This window comes from Opisthocomus hoazin, chromosome 7 (assembly GCF_030867145.1).
Source record: "Opisthocomus hoazin isolate bOpiHoa1 chromosome 7, bOpiHoa1.hap1, whole genome shotgun sequence".
Lineage (NCBI taxonomy): Eukaryota > Metazoa > Chordata > Aves > Opisthocomiformes > Opisthocomidae > Opisthocomus > Opisthocomus hoazin.
The window spans coordinates 7,275,304-7,294,793 of record NC_134420.1 but is presented as its reverse complement, the minus strand read 5'-3'; the positions used below and the strand labels follow the sequence as shown (position 1 = coordinate 7,294,793).

General features: G+C 44.8%; 1 protein-coding gene across 3 annotated transcripts in view; it reads right to left on the bottom strand.

Moving 5' to 3' along the window:
- BBOX1 (gamma-butyrobetaine hydroxylase 1) overlaps positions 1-18,562 on the bottom strand; it is a 41,630-nt gene extending 23,068 nt beyond the window's left edge. Inside the window, exons 1-4 of one of the 3 annotated variants that reach the window (XM_075426017.1) lie at positions 18,284-18,316; positions 9,723-9,823; positions 9,045-9,421; positions 7,787-7,901 (exon numbers count right to left, since the gene is read on the bottom strand). In XM_075426017.1, the coding sequence (XP_075282132.1) occupies positions 7,787-7,901; positions 9,045-9,386 (457 nt within the window). In that variant the 5' untranslated portion in view covers positions 9,387-9,421; positions 9,723-9,823; positions 18,284-18,316. Of the gene's footprint in view, positions 1-7,786; positions 7,902-9,044; positions 9,422-9,722; positions 9,824-18,283; positions 18,317-18,478 lie in introns of those variants that run through there. The other 2 variants (XM_075426016.1, XM_075426018.1) reach the window with 2 other exon arrangements.
- Positions 18,563-19,490: the final 928 nt, after the last annotated feature.

The window sequence follows — 19,490 nt, the reverse complement described above, 5'->3', positions numbered from 1 at the left end:
GACTCTCCTTGGTTTCGGTATAACAAATCTGCCAGCCCTCACAGCTAACCTGCGGAGAACACTCCAGGAACCCCAACTCATTTGGCCTTCACCCCAAGAAGGGCCCCTGCCTTGGAGGCTGTCATCTGGCCTCACGTATCCAACTCTATGGAGCCAAGGGAGACAGAAGCTAAATTCATAATGTTTCTGTAAGCAACCTGCAAGAGAAAGCTTTACCCTGCGTAAAAACTGTCAATGATGTGAGTCCTGCTAAGGTACTGGGAATTTATCCCTTCCCAGACTCTGCAGTCTATTCAGGAGTCAACACCACCTATGGACTGAAGAGATGTTTAACCTTTACGGTACCGGTACCATGTGGAAATTGCAAAATTTCAAGGAAATTGGACTGTTCGCTGATACCCTCCAGGCAGCTACGAAAACTGAGAAAGGGTTCAAGTAAAGCAGCTCCTTAGGCTTTTTCTCAGTGTTTAGATACTTTGTATTAAAAAAACCCAAATGAAACAAAGACAGAAAGCAGTAAATACAGTCAAATCTTGCCTGGCAAGTCTATAAACTCTGTCCTCAAAGTTCCCGTTCTCTCCCATGAACTCACTTCCAGTGACAAGTGCAGCCAGCAGCCTCAGTGGTTTGGGTTTGTTTTTATTTTTAAAGGTGCAGGCTGGTAGATGAATGCTTATAAATCCTACCTCATGTTTCAGAGAAGAAAGGCTCCAAGTTCCCAGCCCTTCAGTGGCATCTTGCTGCAGCCAAGAGCTTAGTTTTTGAGCTACTGCAGGAGTAACCTTTCCCCCCTGACATTTGCCAATGTGCTCTGTAATGACACTGCAGTAAATGTGTCAAAAGCTGGAAAAGCATTGTGCACAGCTCCAAGTATTACTAATCTTGGGAAACGTATGGAACGCAGCAGCAGTTGGTATCTGGGAGGAGAAAAAAAAAAATCCAGTGCGGCTTGTAAAGTTATTGCTATTGAAAACATTTCCTCGCTTTATGCCTTTAAATCTTCAATTCAAAACTTTTCATAGTTTGTCTGAGCTCAAATTTTTACCTATTCTTAACAGCATTAAGAAAATCAGTTCACAGATGTACACATGCATTTCTATACTGACGTATCTACCAGGAACATGGAAAAGAAGCAGTTCCTTCTCCTCTCCCTGCACCCCACACTTGGTTTATTTGATGTTTCTAGACCACTAATCATGTACAGTGCTTTCCAGTGGGCACTTCGTAGTCTTTCTCGATGTACTGTGCCCAAAATTGATGCCGGCTATGGAAGCCTTACTCCATCAAATGGAGCAGAAGGACTACATCTCTTCTGCAGGTTAGACTTCTCTTTGGACTCAGTTGAAAGCAATGTTTGCCTTTATCACCAACCAGTCTGCCAGCAAAGGCTCACTTTCAGCCTGTGACCAGCACCAGTTCCAGCCAAGCCGGGTGGTTATTTCCCTACCTTGCACTTGAACAGTTGCTGAGCTGCGTTGTCCTACATGAAACCCTGACACAGTGAGCATGGATGCTGAAGAAATACGAAGGCAACGGACTGCAGAGAGTGGCTTTTACTACTTTGCTGCTAGAGACCGAGTATTACAGAATCACAGAATCACAGAATAGTAGGGGTTGGAAGGGACCTCTGTGGGTCATCTAGTCCAACCCCCCCGCCGAAGCAGGGTCACCTACAGCAGGCTGCACAGGACCTTGTCCAGGCGGGTCTTGAATATCTCCAGAGAAGGAGACTCCACAACCTCCCTGGGCAGCCTGTTCCAGTGCTCCGTCACCCTCAGAGGGAAGAAGTTCCTCCTCATGTTCAGACGGAACTTCCTGTGCCTCAGTTTGTGCCCATTACCCCTTGTCCTGTCACTGGGCACCACTGAAAAGAGCTTGGCCCCATTCTCCTGACACCCACCCTTCAGATATTTGTAGGCATTTATAAGGTCCCCTCGCAGCCTTCTCTTCTTCAGGCTGAACAAGCCCAGTTCCCTCAACCTCTCCTCGTAGTGGAGATGCTCCAGTCCCCTCACCATCCTTGTAGCCCTCCGCTGGACTCTCTCCAGTAGCTCTTCATCTTTCTTGAACTGGGGAGCCCAGAACTGGACACAGTACTCCAGATGAGGCCTCACCAGGGCAGTGTAGAGGGGAAGGAGAACCTCCCTCGTCCTGCTGGCCACACTCTTCTTGATGCACCCCAGGATCCCATTGGCCTTCTTGGCAGCCAGGGCACACTGCTGGCTCATAGTTAACCTGTCGTCCACCAGGACACCCAGGTCCCTCTCCGCAGAGGTGCTCTCCAGCAGGTCCACCCCAAGCCTGTACTGGTGCATGAGGTTGTTCCTCCCCAGGTGCAGGACCCTGCACTTGCCCTTGTTGAACCTCATCAGGTTCCTCTCTGCCCAGCTCTCCAGCCTATCCAGGTCAGATTAGGCTAGATGAAGTAGTCACCCATTAAAACACTTTTTCTTGTTTTTACCATTTGTCCTATTTGTCAAGGTCATTTAGAGTTGTAGCACTGGTCCCTCAGCACACTTCCACTCAAGCCCTAGTTGATGTCACCTGCAAATTTAACGTGGCTATTCCTTTCTATCTTAGTCATTGACTAACAGAAGGAACAGTATTGCACAAAGCACAGACTTTTGCAAAGCCTATCTTGATATATCATTCTGTCTTAATGATAAACCATTACAGGTGCTCTTTGACTGCTTTTTAAAGATGACACATTTCCTTAGCAGATTAATGAAAATTTCATGTGCAACAGGGTCATATACTTTATCCTAAGAATATGAATATGGACACTTCATTTAATATTAAATGTGCCACAGAAAATGACAACAAACAATCAAAGAACAAACTTGCATATTTAAAGCACAAGCCAAGCCACTGTCTTCACTGCACTGCATAAACCTTTCGAAATATTAGAAAGGCAAAATCTCCACAAACAGAAAGAAGCGGGGAAAAAAATTTAGTCTCATGACTAAAATAAAGTGATTCATGGAAATAAAGCCATAAAAAACGGGAGAAACTTGTTGCATTTCAATGTCAGCTCAAGGCTGTATGCATAATAAATGTTTTTACTACTGACAAAGAAGAAATTGGCTGACAATCACACTGGCTTTCTGCAGTTGACTATGGAATGTTTACTCATACCAGGTGCATACAGTAAGTTGCAGAGAGTAGATTATATGGCATCTTCCTCATCATTTTAGCACAGAATTTCCTACAGCCTTTTTAATCTTTATGTTTTATATATTAGTAATTACAGTTTTTTTTCAGAGAGATCTTAGAGCTTAATTTAAATATACTGGCGCCAGTTGTACTCCTTCTAGCAGCTGCAATAGATCTGACGTCTAATTTCTAACATGTCTGATATACACATGAACTGCTTTTAAACGACTCATATTTGTATGAAAAGCAGTGCAGGGCTTTCTGTCCTGACCGGTCCCAGAGATGACCACTGCCAGGTAAGTACAAGAGTAGCAGGAGAGAGACGAGTAATAGGTCTACACTAAAATAAGCAGCATTTACAAAGATTTCCTCCTCCTCACCCCTAGACAAAAATGTTATATGCTGTCCAATATTTACAATTTGACAGATTAGCAGGTCGATAATTCTTTGGAAAGGGCACAGGAAAGCATACATCATAAACCAAAAAAAAGATCCCATGATATGAAGGTATTTAAGTTCTTCCACCTCACAATACTTTTTAAAAGTCTACATGAAAGTCCTAGAAAATTGTGTGCCCCACAGGGCATGTTATTCTCCCATATACCAACAGGAACTTTATTCACATTTTGATCCACAAAACCCCTTCCAGCCCAAAAATCTCTCAAGAACCTGCACTGAATGGGGACTGTACTCTTTCCCAGTATTTCCTGGTGGCAACTGATCCCACTCACGTTCGTCATTATTTTACCATGTCAGCATAGCATGTTTTTTTTTCCCGCTGTGTAACTACAGTTAATATAGTTTCCATTGTGCTATAGTAGAAATCTAAGAACATAAGCTCTCAAATGTGAAAGAGTAAGAAAGATAGGAATGAGCCATCAGTGCCCGGGCAGCCCTAGGTCTCTCTCGCACAGCACAGCTGCAACTGCCAAATTAAAAATCTTAACATTTAGAAACGTAGCTGAACAATTCGTAAGGGATAAAAACAAAGGTCTTGCAGAATTATTTGGTGTCTTTATTGATCATTTACATTATGGTTAATAAAACACCAGCTCTATGCGCTTTTTGAAGTGGGAAGAATGAACTGCTTCTGAGAGAACTAATCAGTCACCGCCTCTTTCAAATTCAGAACAACAACGTGGATGAGGGAAAAAGAGAGGAAAAAAAGAATCCCATTTCTTAATCATACCAGATTAGTCATAAAAAGCCACCTACATTAGAGTTTGTATAAAATGGGAAGATGGCCGTTGCCCCCTTCCTGCAGACAACACGCATACATCAACAAACACTTGGAATTATTCAGCACTTACTATGCAGGCTGGGACAGCACTGGTCAAAACACTCTGTACTGGAGTCATAGACATCACAGATTAACTTATTTGGTCTAAAATTATTTTGTCTACACGGTGTGTTCTAATGTTGTTGAAGGCCAACTGTATTTTTCTATCTTTTACTATGTTTGCTGTGTAATTTGTTAATTATGTACATGGCAGCCTAACTCATGGGGGCAGCTCTTATTAATTATGACTACAAGATAAATTCACATGACCAAACTCTTTTAGTAAAAAACAACTTTTAACTTCTTCCTCTTAAAAGTATCATCTCTCAGGAACTCACAGAGAAACTGAAAGCAGCCCTGATGCTGTTAATGTCCCGATTCAAACTTCAGCGGAGCTAGATCTGTATCCAATATCATATTATCACATTTTAAAGGACCATGATCATCTGAAACCTTTAATTTTAGGTTAAAGCCTTAACCTAACCTAAGGTTAAAAATATTAAACACGCAAGTAGCACTAGGTAACTACCTCTGCTGAATGTTCTCTTCCACCCAGTAGGAAACCATCACTGTGATCTATTTAAATTCCGTACCCCCACCCTGTTGTTGGGGTGCCAGCATCTTGGCAAACAAGCCTCAGCAAATGCCATGCAGTGAGAGGCTGAGTACTGGGAAGCGCCTGGTGTACGCAGTGTCTCCCACAAGCTTCCTCCACCACACACAAAATCTGGGTTACAGGGGGACTGCATGAGCTGGTAAACCACTCCTGTGATGTTTCTTGGGGAGAAGGAAACAAGTAAACAGGAGGGGAAAAAAAGATTATCTTTGAGACATCAGGACTGGAGAAGTAGAAGACGGCTCTTTTGCTGTTCTTTTGGAACTATCTTGTAAGCTGGGCAGAAACGAGCCTCGATGTACACAAACAGCGGACTTTGCATACCGCACGGATAGGATCTGGCACTGCCTTTAACAGGGGAAACTTGACACGTTGCCATAGAGCTATTTATAGTCACTTCCCTCAGGCAGTGAATATCTGACCTACTCTTCTTTTTGGGTTTGACACACGCCTGACATCTAATTTTTTGAATCAGAATTTATGATGAAAAAAACCACCATAAAAGCCTCAGCTGTGATACTGCCAGCAGTGAAGGTTAACCTCTAACTGCAGCAGTCTGGTGAGCTTGCTCTTCCATTTGTTGAACCAGCACGCAGGGCTTGCATTCCATGTCCCCATCTGTAACACTATACTGCTGGGATACGAGTAGCTGCTTAAGGGGGTGTAATCTGCAGCGTGGAGCTCCACCGGCCAGAAGGACGTGAAGTCTAAACTTACACCGACACACAATGAGAAACAGGTCTTAAAACAGCCAGCAAGCAAACTCACGTGCTTTATAACTCCAGCCTTTTTTGCAACTGAAACCTGAGAAAAGCTGGGAGAAGGTATCCATTATCATGAGCCAGATCTTCTCTGGGAACATGAGGAAGAGCAGAACGGCACTACTAAACAAAGCCAAAGTGAAGGCAGGCCCTTATTTAGTGTAACTTTTGTAAGCTTATTTCTTCAAGTCTACCATGGAAAACAGAATCTGCAAAAGAATTACCCAAAAAATAAAACATACCTTTGGTGTATATTTTACCTAGACAGCTTCACTGGACATCAGCAGTAGCAGAGGGGAGAACTGGCCTCCAAAACGAGCACTGTATTTAGATGCTGAGAGTCAGCACTGTGTAAATGTGTGTGTACGAAGACAAATCACAGACAGTTAGGCTTCATAATGGGGGAAAAAACAGCATTACATCTGAAATACTGAAATCTCTGTTATTGATACCTTTGCTAATAAACATAAACAGAGATCAGACCAATTTATCTGGGTATTAATTAAAGCAACATTGAATTCACATTCATTTGCATTCCCCCAAAGGCTACAACACATCTTGCTAGCTTCTACAGCATCTGCCTTTTTTCCAAATAAAAATTCTTACTACATGAGAAACCAAATCTAGTTTCCCTGAATAAGGTTTGCATCTTCACCACATTCATTCTGGGAACACGCCCAACCCTCCAAAATAGTAAACAGTGTAGTTTATTCTTGCCAAAGCTAAAGTGGACAGGAACACTTATACCACTCGGGGACAAAAGTTTTATTCTGAATTATGAAGAGTCTGTTGTATGATCCACTGATATGAAGGGAAACATTACTTGTCGCTTCAGTTTTAAGCCAGATAAAACCGCTGAATCTTAAGAACTGACTTTTGTTTAGGAGAACGGGTGCTAGGAGCATATTTGACCTGTAGAAGCTGAGAAAGATAACTGGCCTCTTCAGCTGTCCTCAAAGTGCCAAACAAAGCTCAGATGCAGGAGACACGATACACATTTTCCCTTTTCTCATCTCTCAGGGATAGAAAACCAACAACCAAACTTTCTTTTCTTTGTTAGAATAAAAAACTTCCAAAAAAAGAAGCATAAACCAATAACGGATTTGCCTTTTGCTGAGCTCTGTGGAAAATCATACCTGGATCTGAGTTTCACACCATTAGCCTGCCTCTAGATTCTTTTTTCTAAAGTAGTATCCCGTTTTAACGGATACAGTCTTAACTCTGAACACAGATCCACAACTTTCTGCAACAGCAGCTCTCACAAGGGCACTGTCAAGAGCAATGGCAGAAATCTTGCAAGTTTTCACGCGTTTCATGCTCACAATCTGAAAGGCTGCCAATGAAATGATGACGTCCATCATGACAAACCCAGTGGGTTTATAATTCTTCACACATAAAGGTGAGTGACTTGTACTGGGTAAAAGTTACACTGCCAGTTGCACAAAATGCTTCATGACCGAAAGACAAACTACTGCAGTAAGCAGGGGACGCAGAGCAAACACAACCTGAACTTCAGCACTAGACACTGCTATGCTATACAGTTACTTTTTGTTAACAAGTAACAAGGTCATAGAAAGGGAATTTTAAAAATTAATTATAACTCCCTTGCAATTCTAAATAATCTTTCTAAAAATGAAAATTTAAATAATTTAAACAGCGCACACACACTTGCATTGTCACACAGACCACTGCTGGTCCACAAGGATCATTTTTGAGACCTACTAAAGCGTACTGCAAAGAAAAGGCTTTGAGGAAAGCAAACACAGCCCAAACAGCTGAACCCCTCTCAGGTCCAGAGGTTAGAAAAGCAAAAGGGTAACCACGGGTTCCTGTTGTGCAGGCACTGAGCACCAAGAGTGGTTGCCACTGCTCCAGCTGGGTAGACTTGGTCTTCACACAGGGACCTCAAACCAGGACATCCAGTGTCCGACCTCTTGCATTTCAAACAAGTATGACAGACATGATTTTAATTCCTACCTGGTAAGAATAAATCTTCTTGCATTTCTGCTCTGGCTTCTTCAGAGAAGCACCGTTTTTTCAACCACTCAGCTTCGTATTCGCTTGCGTGTTCATCAGGCCATGTAATGGAGATCTTTCAATACAAAATGAAAGATAAATTTAGAACAAAATATTTCAAAAAATGTAACCCAGAACAACCAAAAAAATCCTTAGAAAGTACAGAAATTGTAATATTTAGATCAATATCACAGTTAAGCCTTCCCTGGAGCACAATGGCAAACATCACAAGTGATGAAAATCCAACCTGAACATCATCCAAATTCTCATACTTATAAATGGCCATTTTCATGTGAACCTGTGACCTAATTTGCTGTTTTGTTTGTGCTGCTTTCATTGTGGGAGCTCTGCTTAGCAGAAAGAGGAAAATCGCAGAAGCTGGCACATATCACTGGGGAGAGCGCTTCACCACAACTCAGAAGAGAGCAAAAATATCTCCCAAAACACTGACGGCTTCTTCAAAAAGAAAAAGGACAAGGAAGACAGACGAAACAGAAAAGCTAGGAGAGAAATCCGTCTCCTCGTTTTAAAAAGTCTTCCCTCTTTCAAATAAATTTTTAAAAGCTATTTTTTTTAATTCCTGAAAAAAACACAGAAAGAAAGCATATGGCTTTGTTTGTCATGAACCAAAGGAGCTCAGTGTAGCACACACCCTCAGCTGAATTCTCAAGCCTTTTGCACATTGGAAATGAGCTAATAAACCGATATTTTTGTTGTGCATTAAAGTCATCATTTTGCCATTTGTTTTTCTGATTTTCAAGACATTCACTTATAGAATAAAGAGGAAAAAAAATGACGTGTGAAAAGTCTTCCTTCTTTCAAATAAATTTTAAAAAGGTGTTGGTTTTTTTAATTCCTGAAAAAGACACAGAAAGAAAGCCAAGTCATGAACCAAAAGAGCTCAGTGCAGCACACGCCCTGATGTGTGAAGAAGAAACATAGAGCAGAATTTTAAAAAGCACAATCATACTCTAAAATCCGATGCCTAGCTTTCTGTGCTCTCTGCATAACATCCGTAAAGTATAGTTTCATATAAAGGTGAGAAGATCTGAGTTCCCCACATTGCAATTATTCCTAAAAGCTTTGCAAATACATGGTAGGGTTTGCGGATAAACAAACTGTGACTAAAGTGTAACCTGGGACTGCCTCTAATTTACAGATTAACAAGCACTGTTAGGCAAGTTTCACAAGAAGGTGAATGAAGATGTGCTTCAAATACCTTTTTTCTATCTGCCAGAGCGACTTCCTTCACGACGACGTTCACGTCCAGGTCCTCGACGAGCAGCCTGCGTGCCCTGGCCGAGCGCAGGAAGCACTGGGGACACTGGCAGTTGTCCCTCAGCCAGACGCAGGGGTAGCGGCTCTCGCTCCCGTCCTCCCACTCCACGCGGACAAAATGGCCGGCATCCAGAGCTTCCACCTTCTGTATCGCCGGGTCCATGCCGAGCGGTCGAGTGGTCCCGGCGAGCAGGCTCCTGCCCTTCTGCACGGGCGGCAGGCAGCATGCCCTGCCTCCTGGGACTTTGGCCCTCGGCAGGACACTAGCCACCGCCCTCCACATTTTGGGGTCTTTAACAGAATCGTCGGAGGGAGTTCCTAAAATACCATGAAAAGCAGTTTGTCACTGAAGGAGTCAGGGTAGCAGAAAGATCCTTTTAAGACGGAACAGGCTGCCGGGGGAAGTGGTGGAGTCACCGTCTCTGGAGGTGTTCAAAAAACATGTAGATGTGGCACTTCAGGACATGGTTTAGCAGGCATGGTGGTGATGGGTTGACGGTTGGACTTCACGATCTTAGGGTTTTTTTCCAATCTTAATGATTCTATAATTCTATAAGATGATTCCCCCCTCCCTCCCTCCTACCTCAACCTTTAGGAACATTCATTATCTGTTGCTTACACTTTTTGAGGCGCAGAGCCTGTACTCAGACCCATCTCTTCAAAAATCTTTTAGTTTAGCAGGGCTTCAACTTGATTCATTATCTTGGCCGTCTTTTGTTTCTGCAGTCAACCCAATACATATCACACAAACAGTCTCTTTTAAAAAGGCACTTCAAGATGAGTTACACAAACCAAAAGCAAGAGCAAACCATGTTTCAAAGCTAAAGCTTTAAAGTGCGCGTACCTTAATTCCTGCTGTTGCTACTACAGAAAAAGAGAACACAGAATCCATCTCTTACAAACACGACTTCAACTACAGCAACAAAGTTCTGCACGAGCTCCTCTCTCCTTTCACAGCCGGACTGTTTTCTATAGATACACTTTTTTATTTAAAGCTAACTGCACACTGTACTGCAGAAAGATGATGCATCCAAATCTTAAATTAGAAAAGAAGCTCTAGTCTAATGTTTTCCTTATTCAGAAAAACACTTGGCCCCCCCCGAAACAATAAATCATTACGTATACTTTTAATAGAGTGTTTAACCACTCCAAACATTGCGTATTTATTCAGCATCTTTTTTCTGTTGTTTTTGTTTTCAAGATCACAGAGAAAAATATTGATGCCCTGCCAGGACCAAAGTCTCCCCAGTTGTCTTTGCGCAGGAAAAACCTGATTGGTTTCAGTGTTTTGACTCACTAAGACCTACCAGAGTTGTCAGAAGTTTATAAATTTTTTTTTCCTTTGCTACAAGTTAGAACTAGGTTGTACAGGACCCTTGGGTCCCCTTTTGTTTTTCTTTCATTTGATTGAGTACATAAAATCACAATATTGATTTCTGGTTTCTCTGGTTTACACGCAGTAGTCCCACTGGAACCCAGTAATTACCAACCTTCACTTGCAATGCAGTCCAAGCCACAGATAGTTTTGTGCATGCAGACTTAAACCTCTTTTATATCCACATTGAATATCTTACCTTTTATATACATATGTGCACATAAACACACATATCTAACTATATGTATATATGTGCATCTCCATCTTAATCCCAAAGCATTATTCAAGTAACTCAATTTTCCTCCTAAATGTAAAAATATTTACACCACAAGACTGGCTGCAGTCTCCCAAGATTTCTTGGGCAAAGTTTTATTACTTATGACTGCAAAGCTGTGGTATGTTTTAGGGATTTTAACACGTGATAATTGGATACTTATTCTAATCTCCTTGAAACAAAAGACAAGTACTGGAACACAATGAAGGTTTCCAATATAATGAAATTTTGGAGTATCTGGTTTCAAAAAAAAAAAAAGAACATGATCATTTTAACATACTTTAAACTTTTGCTACATCTGTAATGATTTCAGGACAGTTCTCTGTTCAAGGCAGTGGATTACAGAATCACAGAATCACAGAATAGTAGGGGTTGGAAGGGACCTCTGTGGGTCATCTAGTCCAACCCCCCTGCCGAAGCAGGGTCACCTACAGTAGGCTGCACAGGACCTTGTCCAGGCGGGTCTTGAATATCTCCAGAGAAGGAGACTCCACAGCCTCCCTGGGCAGCCTGTTCCAGTGCTCCATCACCCTCAGAGGGAAGAAGTTCCTCCTCATGTTCAGACGGAACTTCCTGTGCCTCAGTTTGTGCCCATTGCCCCTTGTCCTGTCACTGGGCACCACTGAAAAGAGCTTGGCCCCATCCTCCTGACACCCACCCTGCAGATATTTGTAGGCATTTATAAGGTCCCCTTGCAGCCTTCTCTTCTTCAGGCTGAACAAGCCCAGTTCCCTCAACCTCTCCTCGTAGGGGAGATGCTCCAGTCCCCTCACCATCCTTGTAGCCCTCCGCTGGACTCTCTCCAGTAGCTCTTCATCTTTCTTGAACTGGGGAGCCCAGAACTGGACACAGTACTCCAGATGAGGCCTCACCAGGGCAGTGTAGAGGGGAAGGAGAACCTCCCTCGTCCTGCTGGCCACACTCTTCTTGATGCACCCCAGGATTCCACTGGCTTTCTTGGCAGCCAGGGCACACTGCTGGCTCATGGTTAACCTGTCGTCCACCAGGACACCCAGGTCCCTCTCCGCAGAGCTGCTCTCCAGCAGGTCCACCCCAAGCCTGTACTGGTGCATGAGGTTGTTCCTCCCCAGGTGCAGGACCCTGCACTTGCCCTTGTTGAACCTCATCAGGTTCCTCTCTGCCCAGCTTTCCAGCCTATCCAGGTCACGCTGAATGGCAGCACAGCCTTCTGGTGTATCTACCACACCTCCCAGTTTGGTGTCGTCAGCAAACTTGCTGAGGGTACACTCTAACTCTTCATCCAGGTCGTTGATGAAGAAGTTAAACAAGACTGGGCCCAGTACTGACCCCTGAGGGACACCACTAGTTACCAGCCTCCAACTAGACTCAGCGCCGCTGATGACAACCCTCTGAGTTCTGCCATTCAGCCAGTTCTCTATCCACTTCACCGACCACTCATCCAGCCCACACTTCCTCAGCTTCCCTAGGAGGACATCATGGGAGACTGTGTTGAAAGCCTTGCTGAAGTCTAGGTAGACAACATCCACGGCTCTCCCTTCGTCTACCCAGCCAGTCATGTCATCGTAGAAAGCTATCAGATTGGTCAGGCATGATTTCCCCTTGGTGAATCCATGCTGACTACTCCAGTCCTCGGGCACCTCTCCTGTCCTCCAGGACCTCTCAAAGATGATGGAGAGTGGCTCAGCAATGACATCCGCCAGCTCCCTCAGCACTCGTGGGTGCATTCCATCGGGGCCCATGGATTTGTGGACATCCAGATCACTTAAGCGATCCCTCACACAGTCCTCCTCGACCAAGGGAAAGTGGATTACTTGATGGTAATGGGTCAGATCCATAAAGACACTTAAGAAACCAGAATACAGTTCAGGTGGAATTAGGACAATTAAGATGCAGTAGTGCAAGTCACAAAATCATTGCCTAATTGCTTAGGCAGCTCGGAGGCTGTTGATAGTTGCCCCTCTGCATACGAAGTTACTTGAATCCTTAAAATTCTAATACTACCCATATTCAAAGTCAGCATGATGCAGACAGAATTGAGCATCTTCATTCATACCCCTTTATCCAGTTTACCTAAGACTGGTGAACAGAAAACTTGTAAGGGATGATACAGTTGAAGCAAGCTCCAAAAATTCCTGGCATCTAGACGATGCAGAATTGTCCATCACAAAGCACGGCACTCACATCCACTTGACTTTAAGAACACTGCTAGAAAGGGTATGAGTAACATAAACAGTCAGATCCATTTATTCCACTTGTCTTTCAGTGTATAAAGAATTAAATCACAGAGCACTCTTCCCAGAACCAACTACCCAGCTCCTCCGGGGACATGGATAATTTTCTCAATGTACTATATGTAAATAGATACTCCTGTAAGTGCCTGCTTAAGACAAGACCACGAGAAGCAGAATTTGCTTCTGAAGTGTAAGGCCACCAGAAAGCTCCTCTGGCTTACCAGGGTGGGGCAGGGGAAATTCTGACAACTAGAATGTACATAATACACCCACCTAAACAGTTCATTACATAGTTTGTCCATAATGTATTTCATACATTTGTTACATCCATCCATCCATCCAGTAGTTCATGTATTGGTCTCGTACACAATTTTCTCATCTTAAGTGGCTTACCAAGTAATTTAAGTATTATTCACATACTTAGTGTTTAACCTAAGCAAAGGCTCTTCTTCTTTTAACTTTAGCATGGAGGTTATAACTACCTGGACATTGTATATAAACTTCTTATAAATATTCTTCTTCAAAATAGCAAAACAAGGGACAAGAAAAAATATTTAAGCCGTTACTTTCTGACTGTCTCTCAGGGAAGATTCGTCACAAAGTTTAAAGTCCTTCATGAAGCTTGCCAGATTCAAAGGGCTTCTATGCATCCAATTGACCATTCATTCAAGAAATGTGAACTTGCTTCTAAGAGACTTTTCATAACACTAGTGGTAATAGAAAACCATTTCAGAATTTTCTTTTATGGCAAGAAACTGAAGTGAGTTGTTTGTCTTCCTATCATAGATGTTGTTTAACCGGTATTTGGTCACCTGGTAATTGATAACTCAGTCATGCAAAATGCCTTTCGAGCAGAATCTCTTCTAAATCCATGACAGTAAGTTCTGTAAATGCTTTGGAACAAAAGGTCAAACCAAAAAAAAACAGATGCAACCAATCCTGCCAGGTGCAATTTCTAGATTAAAGGAAAAAAAAAAAAGAGTAATAAAACTTCTGGAAGATAGTGAGGTGAGTTACATGTAATTTATATTACAATGGCAAAGCCTGTAAGCCAAATGGGAGTTTTCACCTTTGGTTGGATGTGAGAAGCTTGTACAGCGGGGCTCCTCTCACCTAACTTCAGAGACGTACCACAGCGACCTAGACCTGGACATCATACACTCCATTCCCAATGCTCCTAACTAACAGGCGCACCTGGGTCACAATTCAGCTGACCTTCAGAAACCTGCTTTAGGATGAGACAAACGGAACTCTCATTTTTCTCCACTGTCTACAAAAAGAGCCTCAGCGACTAGCTCCAACCTGGATGTTACACCGTCAGTGTTTACACTCAGCAAGACTACTTTACGTGGCGTTAATTTTATGATTAACTGATGCTTCTGTTTACAGACAACCATTGCTACTCACAAGCCACCAAACACGATACTGCTGGGAGAATTGTAGATGGTGGCAGCCCGAAACTTTACTACTGGACAGAGAAAGCCCACATCACCATCAGTGGTACCCCCCGTTCCATAAGACAGCAGGTTTCGGTGTCATCAGTCTAAAGCACTGTTCTTCACAAAGTAGTGTCTTGAAACACTTCCAGTCCTAACGCCAGAACCTGAAACAGCACTGCATCCCACAGAGAGAGGGGAGGATCTCCTTCACAGGCTGCAGCAACAGCCTGAGATGCATTTAGGGTAGGAAACAATTCCACTGGACACTCTGCAACATTAATAAAAATCATTGTATGTGGCTTTTTTTAATATGCAGATCTACATTGCCTATTGTTACTCTGCCCCAAGACTCCAGACCTATTCAGACCTTTCCTTTATGTCTATTTATTGAAGTCAGTGAACTTGCACCTGCATAACACCACTGCTAATTAGGAGAGAATCAGGCCCTCCAGCTCCAGCATTATTCAGTTTGCTGGTTATGCAAGAGGAAGCTGTGAAAATTATTCTAGCAAAAAGATTTCCCTTGTGGCGAAGTTAAGCATTTCCTCTTAAAATACACCGTAGTGTTTGCAATTTTTTTTATTAGCCTCTTACCGAGAGAAATCTTGTAACAATAAAAAGGCTGTTTATTGTTTTCCCTGAGTTAGTCATATCATGGTGTCACCATTAAAATGAAAACCCAGATGACAACGATTAAAAATATCTGCTACAGCATGCCCTCTAGATGTTTTTCTTCTTAGATACACAAATTAAATAGATCTGCAAGTCTAGTTTTTGTCCCACACACAGCATCACAGCAGAAACTTCTCCCTTCAGTAGGATTCTTTCCAATTTGCATCAGTGGGGTGGCAGAGTATTCTGGGTCAAGTTCTCCACAAAGGCCACCCAGCATGTCTTCACTGGCCTGCTTCAATACAGCATTTCACATCACTCAAGGACCTGTCACGACTTCTACTACCGTGCTGGGACCTCTGTGTCAAGTGGGTGTCAGGCACATCGAGCCCCCTCCTTCTCACCTGCACCTTGCAAGACCTGGACGTTCAGGCTATCCAGCTGCAGGTTGTAGACGCAGCACCCAGCCACTCCAACCCTCCCAGTGACCACCAGCCTCCATGGACAACCCACACCTCCTTGAATGACAAAGGCAGCCCGGTGCTGGCATTCCTCCTTCCTGGAGCAATGGGTGACACAACGCATAGAGCTGGGATGACATGTTCCTCAAACAGCAGCAGCGAGCGCCTAGCTGCCACACGAACAAGGAACCCCTGCCTGATGGCCCTGCCTGTTTGCAGAGCACTGTGAGGAAAGACATCCGTGGACCAGACACATTTGTCTAGAAACTGTGTTATTCCTGATTTCTAATTAGGTGATTTTTCTTTACATTGAGCACATATAGAACATCAAGGTGAGCCTGCAAATAGCAGTGAAGGACTTGGAACATTTCATACTGATATCTTCAGGAAATCCTGCAATTGCACACTTGAAAGTACCTCGCAGAATTATAGAATGGTTTGGGTTGGAAGGGACCTTAAAGATCATCTGGTTCCAACCCCCCTGACATGAGCAGGGACATCTTCCACCAGACCAGGTTGCTCAGAGCTCCATCCAACCTGGCTTTGAACACTGTCAGGGAGGGGGCAGCCACAGCTTCTCTGGGCAACCTGTGCCAGGGCCTCACCACCCTCATGGTGAAGAATTTCTTCCTAATGTCTAACCTAAATCTGCCCTCTTTCAGCGTACAGCCATTCCCCCTTGTCCTGTCACTACACACCCTTGTGAACAGTCCCTCTCCAGCCTTCCTGCAGGCCACTCAGATATTGGCAGGCTGCTCTAAGGTCATCCCGGAGCCTTCTCTTCTCCAGGCTGAACAGCCCCAACTCCCTCAGCCTGTCCTCACAGGAGAGGTACTCCAGCCCCCTGGTCATCCTCGTGGCCCTTCCCACTCCATGACAAAGAAAACATTCTTACCCTCATACAGTAAACATATCTACAAATGGTGTAACTGGGCAAAATGATCATTTCCATCCCCAATCAGTGATTTGCACAACTATAACTACTGGGTTATGCTGCTGTTTTCCCAAAACCTTTATGTTAAGACACGACACTAAATACTAGAAAAATACAATTTTATCTCTCAGAAAAAAATGGAGTCCAAGACTGCTGCTGGTAAGAAAAACAAATCCAAATGCCTGATGCTGACAGTGCTGGGCTATTGCAGAAAACACATCTCTCATTCTAGGAGGCTATTAAAGACGCTTAACGGAATCAGTCACACAACATGGAATGTCTTATTGCGTTCAGTGTAGTTTTTCAGTTCTTGACAGTTGTTCACAGGTTTGACTGTTATTTTGTTATTTTCATTTTTACAATAAAAGTAGGATGCTAATCTCAAATTAATGAAGGCTAAATTACCCTGAAGAGTTCCAGGAGTTTTTATCCCTTTGTCTCCTCAAAATTTTCAGGCAGACACTTACCCCTGTGCTGCTATTTTACACTTGAAGTTGCATTCTGTACTAAACTAGAAGCAGAACTCACTGGTTCACCTAAAGTTAACATGCTCATAACCATGGTTAAAACCAAAGAGCAACTAATAATGCAAACCAGACTCTCTGCATCACAGCTCTCCACCTTTCTTGTCTCTGAACTACTACTACCCACATGAACCTGGAAGACACCATATGTAACTCCGCTCTCAGTTATCAGACCTCAGATTTGCATGGTTTAAAACAAACACTACCAAAAGCTCCTATGAGTCACACCGTCCCACGTGAACATCATCCCAAACTCCTGCATTTTCTGTCCACTTTGTCACTATGCACTTGTAATCCTCAGCAGCATGAGGAGGGTCAGCCTGGATCCTGGCGGGCAATTACGATTTAGGGCGATCCCCGTCACCTGGAGGCTATGCTTTCAGTTTTCCCCAGCTCTCCAGTTAAAAGGTAATGCTCACTATTCTCTTTCTCAAAAATCTATCTCCTTCAGCCTCCTCAAACCTCACCCAGACTCCTCTTTTTGCTGACACCAGCACTATGTTTGTTAGCTTTGCCTACGCAGCTGCTTAAATGTTAATTCCGGTTAACTACTTTCAGACAGCTGAGCGACTTTGGATAATGTATGTTCTCTTTGCAGAAGGTTAAGAAGCTGCAGAGAAATGAAGGGTATAATTAGCGTATCATGACCAAGTTTTAGCCATGCCCTAGAACTGGTCAATGTAACCAGCTCCACGTAGGATGTAGCAGAATTTAACACGGATCCATAAAAACTCACAACCGCGGGCAGAGCCCGAACTGGCCTCAGTGGGAACTGAGGGTTTCTATCTTGTAAGCATCACACAAGTCAAAAAACCGCACAAATTTCTGAAAAAAGAATAACCCTAGACCAAAGACAGTGCGCGTGCCACCTCTGACTGTGAGGTGGAACCTTGCGTATGAGCACCCCAAAAAAACCTCTGCGGGGAGAACACCCGCCTGGTGCTCTCCTCTCCGCTCGCAGCGGAAACAAGCAGCAGCCACGGACCGTAACGGGGACAAACCCTCCGCGTGTTCACCCTGCACGCAACAGTGTACGAAGGCCCAGGGGGATTCCCACGCGGGAGCCGGGCTGCAGTCCCTCACCAGCTTCACAGCCCTCACCAGCCTCACAGCCCTCGCCAGCCTCACGGCCCACGCCAGCCTCACAGCCCACGCCAGCCTCGCAGCCCACGCCAGCCTCACAGCCCACGCCAGCCTCACAGCCCACGCCAGCCTCGCAGCCCACGCCAGCCTCGCAGCCCTCTCCATCAGCGCCGTGCGAGCAAACGGGAGCGGGGGGTGGAGGCGCCGCGCTGAGGCCCTCCCGCGCAGAGCCGCCAAGGACAGGAGGCCCCGCGGCCGCGCTCACGCGTGGGGCCGGGGAGGACGAGACGGCCGCTGCTACCACTCAGCTCCCCGCCGCCATGCCCGGGGCCGCGCTCCGCCCCCCGGCCGGCTCCCCTCACCCGCCTCCCCGGCCCCGGGAGGACCCCGCCGCCCCCGCCCGGTGCGTCCCGGGGGATTCGGATCGTTCGCGCGTTCCTCGGCCTCCCGCGAAACGCACCGGGCTCGGCCGGTGCCTCGGCGCCGCCGCGCTGACCTTGCGCTCGGCGGGGGGATGGATTCTAAACAGGCGTTTGGAGCTGGTTTGAAGAGGAAGGGGTGGAAAAAAGCTATCATTTCATCATTTCCCGTGGCTTCTTCTCCCCGGCGGGTAACAAAATACTTCCCAGCCATTGCAGGCTCCCAGTTTTTGGTGAGGAGAGAGAGACAGGTCTAAGAACCCTGTTAGGACCACGGGACCAAAGCAGAGACCTAGGAAGAAATACGCCATAGGGTGTCCTGGATGTCCTTACTAGGCACTGGGTGTGATGAGCCACAAGCCCTTCCAACAGAAGCAGAGAAGGAAAGAAAAAAGGGGGGGGGGAGAAAAAGGGGGGGGAAGAAAGGGGGGGGAAGGGGAAAAAAGAAAAAGGGGAAAAACAAAGGGGGAAAAAAAGAAAAAGGGGAAAAAAAAGAAAAAGGGGAAAAAAAAAAAGAAAAAGGGGAAAAAAAGGGAAAAAACCCAGCAACCTGGGGTCTTGATATGCCAGATGTAGCCTACAGTAAACACCACTGAATATGAATATGGCCTTTACAGGCAAGATTTAGTGGGAGTATGGCCAAACAGAGCCTATGTCGTGACATAAACCATCCCTGCTGTGTCAGATGGAGTGGCCCTTGCCTGTATCCTCTGAGTTAATGGTGCAGATTTGTATCAGCAGGAGTCGGGAGGTGATCGTCCCCCTGTACTCGGCACTGGTGAGGCCGCACCTCAAGTACTGTGTTCAGTTTTGGGCCCCTCACTACAAGAAGGACGTTGAGGTGCTGGAGCGTGTCCAGAGAAGGACAATGAAACTGGTGAATGGTCTGGAGAACAAGTCTTATGAGAAGAAGCTGAGGGACCTGGGGCTGTTTAGTCTGGAGAAGAAGAGGCTAAGGGGAGACCTTACTGCTCTCTACAATTACCTGAAAGGAGGTTGTAGTGAGGCAGGTGTTGGTCTCTTCTCCTAAGTAGCTAGCGATAGGACAAGAGG